Source organism: Mycteria americana, chromosome 25 (genome assembly GCF_035582795.1).
Source record: "Mycteria americana isolate JAX WOST 10 ecotype Jacksonville Zoo and Gardens chromosome 25, USCA_MyAme_1.0, whole genome shotgun sequence".
Lineage (NCBI taxonomy): Eukaryota > Metazoa > Chordata > Aves > Ciconiiformes > Ciconiidae > Mycteria > Mycteria americana.
Window position 1 is genome coordinate 543,556 of NC_134389.1, and position 13,317 is coordinate 556,872.

The following is a 13,317-nucleotide window of genomic DNA, read 5'->3' on the forward strand; positions in this document are numbered from 1 at the left end:
CAAGGAGCACAAAGTCATCCCCAAATCTTTCAAGGAGAGGAGACCTTGCCAAACGCTGAAAGTCTGTGACTGCAAATGAGAAGTCTTACATTGCCACTTAACTTCCATCAGAAATCCTGAAGACTGAAGCTATGATTACACTTCATGGTTAGTACAGAGGCCACTGTGCAACCTCAAGCGGAGCGTGACAGTCAGGCTTCCAACTCCTTCTGGCACTCCTTTGGAGTTTACAAATAATCTGGGAAGACTTGCACTAGTTTAACAAACAAAAGATGACTTTGGGTTTAACTCCATTTTAAAGCAGAGACCAGCTGACAAAGATCTTCTGGTCAAATCAGTCCAATGATTTTGACTCTTTTCTGTCAGTGTGGACTTGGCAGGTCCCTGCGATGTTGCTCTCCTTAAATGCTATCATTACTAGCCAAAACAATAGCAGAAGCGTATATAAATACTCTAATTCCTTACCAGAAACTGCAGGTTCTTTTCAATATGGCCAGGATGGACACAGCTGTATGCCCAATTTTTTTTTTTTCAGGCTTTGGTAGACTTTCATAAGTGAGAATGACAAGCCTTCTGCAGTAGCATGTCCAAGAGCGTGCAGTACTTCTCTTAGATTGTTTCCAGGGAGGTTTGTAAGGTTTCCACAGGTCCTGGAGCACTTTAAACTCACCAGCCAAGACAGATGTGCATAGATTCACTACTTCATCTAGGGAGAATGAGGAGACCATGGCAGAAATCAGCTGCTACGAAAGAACAAATTACGTTCTTCTCTCGTCTCCTCCTGCATCTCAAGTGTATGACTTTCCAAGTAGCTCACTGGAAATGGCTTAATTTGCTTCTTGGAGGAGGGCAATTTAGACCTAAATGCCAGCTGATGAAGCAAGCCTCCTGAACAGCCCATTTAGTCCAGTGATCCTTGTGAATCCTAGGCCTCTTCCTACACTTCTTGAACTCCTCCTTGACTTCCAGTATGCTACCAGGAAGGCAGAACGTAGACATGTTAGAAGAGGAATTTCTTTATCCTCTCTCTCAACTAAGCACAGCAGAGACGCTCTCCTCTAAAGGAGAAGCCACTCTTGTCGGATGTGCCCTGCGTGTTCACAGGAGAGGTTGGACTGACAAAGCCTCTTTAATCTGATACTCCAGAAACCCCATACGGATGATTTGCACTTCACAACAGCATGACCTTCCTAGAGAAGAACGCTAGTGCTGAGCCCATCAATAAGTTACTCTGCACCGTGAACAACCGAAGCACAGAGATAGGGACCTCAAAGGTAGAGCACACCATGCCATTGCTAAGGAGGCCATCAGTGCCAAGGCTCCTACCACTGACACAATCCACATCAAAATCAGTGATAAATGGTTAGGACTGGTGTCAGCATGTTATGATTTAAAGGTTACCATACATGCAGACTTTGAATTCAGCACCTGGGCATCAATAAAGGCCCTCTCAGGCTTACGAAGGGTAGTCTAATAAGCCTGGAATGACTCAATTCCTTGATGACTTTGTTCTCTGATGAATGGCCCTCGGCAGCCAGCACTGATAGCTAGGGGCTAAAAGGAGCAACATAGGGACACACTGTTAAGGCTCTAATGGCAGGTGATCTGGGCATCAAGTGGAGTCAGCTCACCAGGGCACTCCCTGAGAAATAAGGGACTACCGGGGCCTGGGGACAGACACTTGTAGGTATCTGAGGAGCCTTCCATCATTCTTAGGAGAAGCAACTTCAGGTGGCTCCTGTACTCTCTGAATCCATTTCCAGAAAGTATGGTAGGTCGAGCACTGCTCCAAGACATATCCTTCAAGACACGGGAAGCACAGCTAAGAGAAGCTTCTGCCATAACACCACTCCCTAGATGACACGCTAGCTGAGCTTGATGAACACAAACACATAATTTTTGCCAACAAGTGTAAGAGAGAAAAATTACACTAAATGTTACATATGGTTTAGAGGAGAGAGGGATCACAGGGCAGTATGCAGAGTAAGCATGCACTGCAAGCGTCCTGTCACACTGATGCAGGCAATAATTTAAACTGGACTAAGTTTTCTCACTTCCCATCCTAACCTGATAGGCATACCTAGGCAACCCTAATACTGTTAGGCATTTGCTGCATATAAGTGCTGTATTTTCTTCTACAGTTTATATATTTTTCAGGACAAAAAGCACTTTGTGATTCTTGTGGTGAAAAGAATTATAGGAATGTAAGTTATAGTTTTATCTGATGGTGGAATTATTAAGGAGTCAGGCTGGCAGGCTGATGTGCCGCATGGTACCGATCTCATTTTCTTGTCAACAACAACAGTGCTTTTTTGGATACAAGGACTCTGTGGAAACGGACAGACACATATGTTATACCAGCTAGCTATGCACGTATATGCAATATAAGAAAGAACTGGTTTGAGTGGGATACAGGTATAGCTGCAAGCAATCAAAGGAAATTAAGGAAAGAAAAAATTAGGCCGAGTGTCACTTCAAATATATTTAGCTTTCAGTAATTTTTCCTTTTATGTCCCAGTAATTTGAGACATTTTAAAACTAATCTGCAGGGAAAAATCTGGATCCAGCAGAAAGGTGGAAAAAGGTAAGCTAAAAGGTATTTCCATCTTTAGTTTGGAAATCCTGCTTCTTGATTTTTGGACATGGCGTCATTTCTATCCAGTCCAGTACACACTTCTGCTCTGCCCATTCAAAGGAGAACTTGTGGTCTGTGAACATCAGTGTTAAGAAGTACAATATGCCTCACAAGAAATTCAAGCACGTGTGTTAACATATGATCTTGAAAGTTAGATATTACCAACATGGATGCTGCTATTTAAGAAAACGATAAATTTTAGGTCTCCAGGCTTGCTCATAAATGAATTACATCCTAGAGGGGGAAAAAAAAAACCCAAACCCAAAATCCAACAAAACCTTACACTGGGAAAATGGATAGATTTAATGGGTCTTTTTCAGCCCTAGCTTGTAAGTCTTTTTAATTAATGTAAAACAAAATGCAAGAAGACAGCCATGAGCGTAAAAAACAGATTGCTGAGAGCTGGGATGACTCCAGACATGGCTCATTTCGTGAGTGTTCCACATAGTCACGACTTAAACTGGGATGTGACCCTCAGTTACTGGGCCCAGCAGAGACTGCAGGGACTGAAGAGGTGACAGATGTCCCTGTGGCACTTTGCCACTCAAAATCCTCGCTGGCATCAAGCCCAAAAGGATTCCCCTGCAAGTCAAAGTCATGTCATACGAGCTGGTAGTGACTCAACGAATACAATACTCAGGAAAGAAAAGGCCATGCTGTAGGCTGAAGAATTTTGTTTGTATTGGTCCTGAAGTTAATGGGCCAAGCTATCCTCCGCTGCATCAATGCAATCAAGAGGAGGATTTACTCCACCATAAAAACTGAAGCGCTCCAGAGATATGCAAAGCCAAGCACGTTTCCGTATTTTTTCCATCTAACAGCATCCATCCTGAAGCATTTAAAAGTATACCACTCAATGAACGAGAAAGGCCACGTGATGGTGACCAGGACACACAGCACTACCAACAGCATGTTCTTCATGCCCATACAGAGTTTATTTCCATCCCAGCAGATCAGAAAAACACAAATATAACCCACGTCATTGAGCTTACCCTGAAACATACAGCCCTAACTGTGATGTTGAATACTTTGATGTTGAATACTTTGTTTTGACAATGCCAACAGAGCTGACCAAGCTGCCAAGTCATAAATTCTGCCTATTTGGAAAGTAACTGTGTCCTGAGGCTGTAAAGGCCATTTCCCTCCCTCCTCTCTTCCAAAGCAGACCAACACACACCTCCGATTTTCAGATTTTTTTCAGCAGTCTAAGAACAGTTCTCTGATTAAACATTACTTAAGAAATTCTACAAACCCTCGTTAACATGCAGACTTGCACTGCGGGGCAGGAGGAGATCCCAGCACGCAATACCACAGCAGGAGAAGAGGGCAAGTCCAACGTGGTTCCTGCAGTGGCACAAGGTGCCAATGGCACATCTGGCAGGGCAATTCCCAGCAAACTGCACTCATCCCTCCAGTCACTCCCACAGCAGTAATTCATGATTAGATGACATACTACAAGACATATGCAAAATAAAAAGGACTCCAGAAAGTGATTGATGGAGTCACAGCAAGTAACATCCCTACCTGACTTCAGTTTTTAACATATGGAGTAAAATCTGAAGGTGTTAGCTCCCCAATAGCTACCGCTAATTCTGTTTGCAAACCAGAATAAAAGAATAAGCATATAAAAGATGACAATCATAGGTAGCTATGCCTATGACTTCATTCCTCTAGTACAGATCAGTGATTAATGTCTAAAAACATAATACTGGCTTTTCAGAGAAAGGTTTCTCCAAAGCCTGCAAGGAATGGTTTTCCATTAGGAAAATCGTTCTGAACTGCACCACACGTACTAAAAAATTTCTCTAGCCAGCCGACAGCAGCGGTACGCCGCAATCCTCCTAAACCTCTAACGCTCTCACAGCCCAAAGAGGATGCTGGGCATAATCAGACTACGCAATAAGGGACTGAGAAAGGAAGAGAAACCATCGTGATTTGTTTTCTTTTTCAACCTTCCTCACTACATTTTCAAGTCAGATGACGGAGCTCTGGATTAGTTTCCAGAGCTTACCATGACCCTTATTTTTGAGGCAAACAGACAAACAAATAAAAGGAACAAAGAAGAAAGTTTCTCAGACTGTTATGATTCTGCCCAATCCTTTCAAATTTAAGATGTGACAAAGGCCTATCCAAATTAGATTCCTGTACAAATCCCACTGGTTTTATGGGATCTGGGAATCATTTGGATATCAGATTCTATGGAGGCATATTTGAACTTGTCAGAAGAATATGCAAACATTTTACTGACAGATATATTGCTATTAGCAGATTATTTTTTCAGTAGCCACACTCATTTTTCTTTTTTTACCGTTCATCTAATTATAGCACACTGATATCACCAAGCCTTTATTAATTTCTCGTAATTGATTTAGAACATCTGTCTCAATTTACTTTTATTAGTAAAGCCATGCAACATTCATGACAACCGTATTACGCAGTGATATCTAATACATTTGGAGTTCAAGATACTTTTAAGACACTCCCAACAAAGATATCCATTTCAAATAACGTATAGAATCTTCCTCATTACTTCTATGTCTGATCAAATTTTACTAAAAATGATGCAATGACTTTTAGGCGCGTTTGACAAACATATTTTTACAGGTCCTTAATCCCAAAGAATCCTAAGCCCACTTTATATTTCAGTATATTAAGTTAAGCAGAGAGATTGCTTAAGCTATCTCTGAAATGAAGCAGAACCCTTTAATAGCAAAAAAACCCCAGAATTATTCACCTTTGAATTTGGCCAACACACCAGTTTAACACATCTACTCTTGCAAAACACATCATGATGCACCGGGGTGACCCTGAGTAGCCACGACCTTCATTTTGTATCTTACCTGGAGGGTAATACTCCCAATGGTAATTTCCACTGATGTGCAAGGACACTGGATTCACTCTCGAGTCGAAGAAAACCAGCTGTAGTCCCTGTGAGCTTTAGCACAACTCCCATCCAAACGCTGCCCTGACAACTCCCTGTTCAGCCTGTGAAAACTCATGTGCTCACGGCACATGACAGTGTGACTGCAAGCGAGCCCCACGTTTCCCCTCTGCACCCCAAACCGTTCTAAATCCTGAAGGCATTTCTGCTTACCATTGTTGTTCACAAATATTGTCACTAGCGTCTTCTTAGCACTGTCACTATTCTGAGCCCCACTGCTACTGACTGACGTGGCTGCAGAGAGATTAGCACCTACGGATGCACAGGCAACAGCTGGCAGAGGGACAGAAACGGGCTGCAGACTCACTGAAACTGCTAGAAAGGAATGGCATAACTGTATTTAGAAAAAATAGAGAAAGCACAATTTGTCTGTACAGACGCCATATTGGCACGCTGCTTGGCTGTACTGCCATACTATCACACTACGTAATTGTTTTAGCTTTGTACAACAGTCCATACTCACTTCCAGATTCTTTAGTTCTGTATTTTCTATTGAACGGCACAAGCAAGAGAAATTCAACTTACTCAAGGCCATGTCCATTCCAACCCGTCTATGATTGAACCACTTTGTCCTTCCAAACACCCTCCTACCTGGGCATCTCTAAATACTATTCAAAGTAAGCTCCTTCTAAACCTTCCCTGGGAGGAAGGCCAGAGGAAGCAGGTGACATCAGCCGTAGAAGCATTCCCTTCCTTAAGCAGAGACAGCCTCATTCTACTCACCTCCAATGATCAACAAGCCCTCCAAAGCCCCGAGCGTTAAATACTTCAACAAACACCCCGTGTTAACCACGAGTTGTGTGGAACAGCTACTGCCAAGGAGTTCGCAGCACTGACTACCAAGAATGCTCCCACAGCACTTCACACCAGGATCAGTTTAGGATCGCAGCAGTCAGAAATGCGAGATGTCAAATCACCGTCATTAGTTATCCCTGGCCTATGACAAGACATAGGCCCATCTCTATTCAAATATTAAGCTGATGCTTTGCTTGATCTTGACCAAGAAAACGGTAATTGAAATGGCTGAACAAAAGCCTAACTTATTAAACATGCCAGTCTACTTCACCCACACACATAACTGGCGTAAGCATTCTTTTTTCCACGCACCAGACTCGAATATGTGGCAAGAACCAAAGGGACAGTGAATAAAAGCTTTTCTTATTATAGTCATGTTTCATGTACTCCCAAGTTGCGAAATGCTCATCATCAAGGTTTAATTTGTATCAGATAGATGTATGCACAATGGCCCAACTCATTGTGTTGATACCAACGGAAATCAACAATCAGAAAGTACCACCCTTGTATCTTTACCTAGTTAGGGTTCCATTACAAACTGAATGATTTATAGCATCTGAAAAACATAAAGCCTCCCATCTGGCAATTACTGCTTTTTTTGAGTCCAAATTTCTCATTATTTGAGACAACTAGTGGATAACAACACACTGACCTGCACATTAAATGCAAACTCTGAACATGAAAGTTACACATCTTTCCACTTGCAGAAAACAGGAAAACAAACACAGAAAAACCAACTGAAACTGATTATATAAAATCATGGGTTAAATAAGTAATAATAAACTAGTTTTAATCTCACTCCTTTTACTATGTAAGTTAAGTCACAGGAAATAAAATTCACCAGTTGAATACCCAACTTCCTCACCCATTTCAAAACTGCTAGAAGGAAGCTACTCACCACTGAATGCTGATACATAGTAAAGCACTTTGTAAAAGAAAAAGCATCATCTTCCGTGTAAATTATCTATTCTCTACTTTTAAGAAACTCCTACTGTGGCTGTGGAACACGAACAACTTAGCCAAAGTTCCCTTCTCATTTTTTAAACGGGCCACCCTTTCCAACACCTGCACAAATCTTCCTTCTCCTGCACAGAGAAAAAAAGCGGTTTCCTGCCTCCTCAGCTACCTACTCACAGGACACCTGCCTCACGCAGCACCACCACCACGTCAGCTCTGCCCAGCACTCACCAGCTCTGTTCACAAGCAGAAAAATCGAAATTGGTTACGTGGCTCGTTAACAGGTTTTTTAGCTATCGAATAAGACTACTTACTGGATAGGACATAACCAAGCACTGCCATTTCCCTTTAATTTTAACACCGGTAACAGGAATAATTCTAGGCTAAAATAGTTAATTACCCGTAGCAGTTTTATCAACTGAATTATAATCCTCAACAACAGAATCTTCAATCACATCACTGATTTTCTGCCATGGTTCCAGCTCCTCCTCCTCGCATTCCATAAAAAGGTCCGTGTCCGCCATCCTGCAAAGGGAAAAGAAGAGAAACCTTTATTGGAAAACTGTGTTTTGTCAGGTGGCAAAAGTCTCATCATAAGAAAAATTCTAACGCCAGAAATATGAACAATGTTTTTATTTCCTAGTATTCCAAAGAAAAAAATTGACTCCACATCCTACTTTAACAGGCTATGTTTCCTTTTCAGATAAATCTGTGAAGCTGGTGCTGAAAACCCTTGGTTTTGACTTAAAATTGCAGTGGTTTTACCTCTCCTGCATAAGAAATCCAACCTAACAGCTTTGAAATCAGAAGTCACTGCCCCAAAACCCAAGTACCTTTAAATAAATTAATAACTGTGACTGAAAGAAGGAAGAATCACGGTGTTTGTTCTGTTCGTGGTTTTGAGTATTCTAGGATTATGGCCAACACACATGACAGAGATTGAATATCCAAGCTGAAATGAGTAAAAAATGCGTGCACAAATGTGTGAACAGTCCTCAGCTAACCTCGGCCGACCCCTCCAATCAAACCCGCATGTACCCAAACCCTGCTCGCTCCCCCAGCCCTGGCTCCTAATCTTCCTTGTAGCAGGGAATGACAGACAATTATGAACTAGTTCAAAGAAAAAAAAGAAGAAGTAAAGGGATTTTCTGCAATTAGATCCATAGTTATTGTCTTTCAACTCAAACAAATGTGCTCTTGATCTCTGGAGTAAAGTACCCAATTTACCTCTTCCGCACTACTCGTTACTGGGTATAACCATTACTGTATTTTTTTTTAGAGAAAAGACACAACAGACAATTCCAGCCCGTTTCGTCTCTCCTCACAAATAAGTCTCTCTTGTTCTTGCCACCAATTTCCAAAACTTCTATTTTGGCTATGTCTTTGTGAGACGGAAGCAGAAACAAAGGCAATTACATAAGCAGGGGGTGCATCACCGCTAACAGAACAGCGTTATAACATTATAATTCGCAGTGTTACTTTTTGCTCCACTATTTACATATCTTCCCACTTTGTTTGCTTTTCTGAGCACCACTGCACACAGAACACAAGTTTTTACGGATCTGCCTACAGTGAAAGTCAAGTATTTTCTCCTGGGACTGCATCTAATCTAGATATCAATGATGTATAAATCTGTATGTGTTTAAAGTTAAGAGTTCAATTAAACATTCAGACCATCAAGCCAGAATTAAAAACAAGAAGATTCACAGTTATCAACACTCTCAAGTGCCCTACAGGAGATCTCTTCTCGGAAGGTGGGAGAGCTGCCACCAAGGGTCTCTAAAAAGCTGATTTTCACTACTGTTACCAAGACCCAGTCAACAGACACACCTTTCCAACCACACTCCGACAACTTACAAGCCATTAAGCCAAGCTGCTGAGAGGAGCTCTCTCCCAGACTTGGTTTTATGTTGTTTCAGGATTTGGCTGTTTCTAAACTTCACTTATAAGTGATGCTTATGCAAAATTTTAATTCTCCTTAATAATACATTTAGGAGTCTTTAACCAATATGACTAATTCTAGAAGCTCAATTGCATTTTTGAAGGAAATAAGGATTATTATAGGAAATAAGACCCCACAAAAACTGAACTTCCTCATTTCCCACCCAGGTTATAGTAAAAAAGAATGGATTATTTCCCTCTACTACCAACCACTGGGAAGGCTGGCGAGCAGAACAAGTGGCCATTCTGTACTGTAAGCAAACGGGAATAAAGATGTCTAGAAGGGATTTTGCTGCTCTTGATTACATTTTGGTGGCAAAAGAGATTGTTATGATTGCATTTTGTCATCTCTACTACCATTTGACAGCCATAAAAATCTGATGAGAAATGTTCTGAGACAAACCGGCCAAAATAAACAGCTTATAATAGGGGACAAGCAAGAAAATAATCCAACTCATGTGCAGACAATCTGTGTTTTCAATAGCCACAGAAAACAGTGATGGCCAGAAGGCTTAAACACAGAGTAACATTTATTAGCTCACTGTTGAAAAACTGGAAGAGACGTAGCTTTAAAATATAAGCTGGATTAAGTAACCACAGAGCAATTAAATTATAAGTCTTCTATCATTAAGCTATGTCTACCCTTCTTATCCTAGCACAGTCATAATTCTGGCCAAACAAATGCTCAATCTGCTATAAACTTCAGCTTGTAAATCAGTCCAAAGCTGGGATTTACAGGGGTGACCGCTAAGACTGTGGGTGCAGCCACCTTGTGCAAATGCAGCCTTTAATTTTTGTTTGTGTTGTGCCGCACTCGCTGCAAGATGCAAAAGCACGATCACCAGGAATTTCCTGCAATACAACGTGAAGCCAAAACAAAATTTTGACACATGCTGATCTGAAGTAACTGCCCTAACCAGGTAAGCCTCAGAAAAAATAAGAATCCTAAAAATTTGTTATTGTTTGCCAAATTCAAGTTGCCAGCGCTTTTTTTGAAGTGACACATAGCATCATTTTCCCCTAGATACAGACAGCCTCTCAGACTCTCATTTTCCTGTGTTGTATTTGTCTAAAAAGCATCCGCAGAGCTTATACTGCGATGCTGTAGTCGCATGATTACTAAGAAATACTCATTTTAGTTTTATGCTTGGTTATACCGATACACATAATTCTCACTTCCCAATTATGCTTTTGAAGCACAGTAATATTCATTTTAAGAATAAGATAAAGAATGATATTTAAAGGAAGCCCATTGCACCACTCATGTTCGGTAGCTGATCTTCTTTTGTTCCCTACTTCCGCTACATTCATATCAATGAAAAAGTCATTTGTCTTACCTGCATACAGCTCTGAACAACTAGTCCTGCCATTACTCCTGTGAGGATACAGAGCAGTAGCACTTTAACTAAACTGGTTTATGCCTATTCACACATACTGCCAACCTGAAATATTTAATATAGCTATCCCCATACCTCACAATTTTGTGTATTTACAGCACAGAATCTTAAATAATAGAGTAAATGAAAACATTTCTGTATAATTTCACTTTTGATCTCTATGAAATTGGATTTGCCCTTCGTTTATGAAAGCCTTTAAAAGACAAAGAGCCCGTGAAGTCCAACCCGACTCACAAACAACTCACTCCTACAAAGACTACCTCTTTTAGTCTTTTAAGGGGGGAAGTGGGGGGACCTAAATACGTTGCTCCAACTGAGAGTGTTTGTGGGCTCGTTCAGCTATCAGGAAAAACTCTTGGTAGAGAAAACACTATCTACTACTGGGATTTTACAAGGGAAGTATGAAGAATCCTGTTTCTCTGAACACAGGTAGAACAAGAGATAATTTCTTTTCTCACTGTTTCAAGTCCTTCCCAGTCAACTTTCAGCCTAAGAAGTACACTTTCAGGAACTTTAAATGACCTTGCCTCCTCCAGCCGTCCCCCAGCGCTCTGCTCTGGTATTCTGCCCAGAGATGCAAGTACATCTCTACAGCCATCTTCTCCTTGCTCTTATCACACCTTCCCGGCATGCATTTGGAGTTCAGTAACAGCTCAGGCTTGCCAAGTCGGCCAGTGGATCCACGAGCAAGTTATCAGCAAGCAAAGGGACATTTCATGGCTCCTCACGCAAAATGACGAGGCTGTGCTTTGCATGCTGTAATGCTGCCTGGAGCACAACACTGAGATAGACTTAAACTGTCTAGAGAGTCCAGAAGAGAGCCAGAAAACGTGATCTTCAAGAGAAGATGGAGTGACCTGGAGTTGTTCCATCTACAGAGGAGATTATTGAAGCACAATGATCTTCAGATATGTAAAAGGCTATTGCAAAGTGGAAGAAGCAGTCTGTTCTCCACAGCTGTGATGGAAACAAGAAATGAAGGGCTCAAATTGAAGAACAGAAGATTCCAACTTAGACACCAAAAAACCTTCTAGGAATAAAGATGAAGCGCTGCAATGGGCTTCCCAGGGAACATGAAACTCCCAGTTCTGGATGCCCCTGGGAACATGCAGATCTGTAGGAGAAGGTATACATACTATAAGGGAGGCAAGGTGGATTGAATGTCTTGCTGGGGACATTTGAGGCTCTATTTTTCTACAGTACTGTGTAATTAATGAACTGAACGTGTATTACCAAATATTTTTGCACTACTACAAAACAGCAAGTATACTTTAGTTGTTGACACCGAGGCTTTTGCTATAGGAAGCAACTAAATATTCCTGTAACAGTTAACTCTCTTCATCTTGCTGAATACACAAAACATTACTAATAAATATAGAACGTAAACCGAATTACCCTAACTGAACACATCCAAATTCCCGCTCACAAATACTGTATAAAGCAGTAGTTGTTCAAATGTGTCCATTAAACTTTTCACAGAAACATATGCCTAAAACTAGGCTTAGTAAAATGTCTTGTAATCAATGAGAAAAAATAGCCAACTGATTTAAAAAAAAAATCAAGTCTCTTATTTCTCAAATAAAATTACATTAGTACATTTAAAAAAAGAAACCAAAGAGTATTGTAATAATGCTAATATACAATTAACCAAGTGTATTAAGCATGAAAAAGCTCACATTCTCCATAGCACCCGTTACCTGCATACTTCAAAGACATTACTAGCTTCTTCATTTACATAAAGCCTGCAGTGTGTAAAAAAATTTTATTTAACCTTGTCTCAAAGGTGGGAAACAGAGTTCAGTGAAATTAAGTGACTTGCCAAAGATTCTACCAGCAGTGAGTGGCTTAGTCAGAAATAAAACTCAAGATGCCCAGCCCTTGCTCATATCATTGAACACAAACTTCCTCCTGTTCTGTTTAAAAAAAAAAAAAAAAGAAAAAAGAAAAAAGAGGACGACAAAAATAATTTCTGAGTGACAAATGGCAAGAAAACAGATTCCAAGAAATGAAGCTCTGAAGTACAGGTTTATGCTAGAGATCTGCTTAGCAGGGGAAAGCAAGAATCATAGAGCCTTAAATATTATTTTCTCTGCCTGTTAACATGAACTTTTTTATAATTACAAGATCTGAGCAAAACCAAGCAAAATCTCATACAAGATATAGACTAAGATCTTGAATGGACATCCATTACAACTGACCAATAACTACATACTTATGATTTTCAATATTCATCCTTCACAGAAACATCTAGAAAAAAATCCTCTGTGAAGCTGCTAGGACAAAGCTTCTCCTCGCTGGCAAAACCGGTGACGCTTACAACAGTAACTATTTGTCTGGAATCATATTACTCCACGCCAGACAAGCAACAGTGCCTCAATGCTATAGTGATGGGCAGTCTATAAATAGTCAGGATAAATAACCTGCTCTATTAATTAAGGCATGCACATATGTCTACTCAGGAAGGTTAGAACTACAGAGGAAGTCTTTGCACACATTGTAAAAAAAAAAATATTATTCAACACCTCATAATTATTCAAAAGATGCAAAGACAAAATGCTAAAGAGACTGTAGTTACAAGCTTCTTTTGACACTAACTTACATTATGCGCATAGTATTTCATCTGTTCGTATCAACTGAACTAAGAAAATGTC

General features: G+C 40.6%; 1 protein-coding gene across 4 annotated transcripts in view; it reads right to left on the minus strand.

Moving 5' to 3' along the window:
- POGZ (pogo transposable element derived with ZNF domain) overlaps positions 1-13,317 on the minus strand; it is a 38,806-nt gene that overhangs the window by 19,491 nt on the left and 5,998 nt on the right. For all 4 annotated transcript variants that reach the window (XM_075524748.1, XM_075524746.1, XM_075524747.1 and 1 more), the window contains one exon: positions 7,729-7,853. In XM_075524748.1, the coding sequence (XP_075380863.1) occupies positions 7,729-7,852 (124 nt within the window). In that variant the 5' untranslated portion in view covers position 7,853. The remainder of the gene's footprint in view (positions 1-7,728; positions 7,854-13,317) is intronic.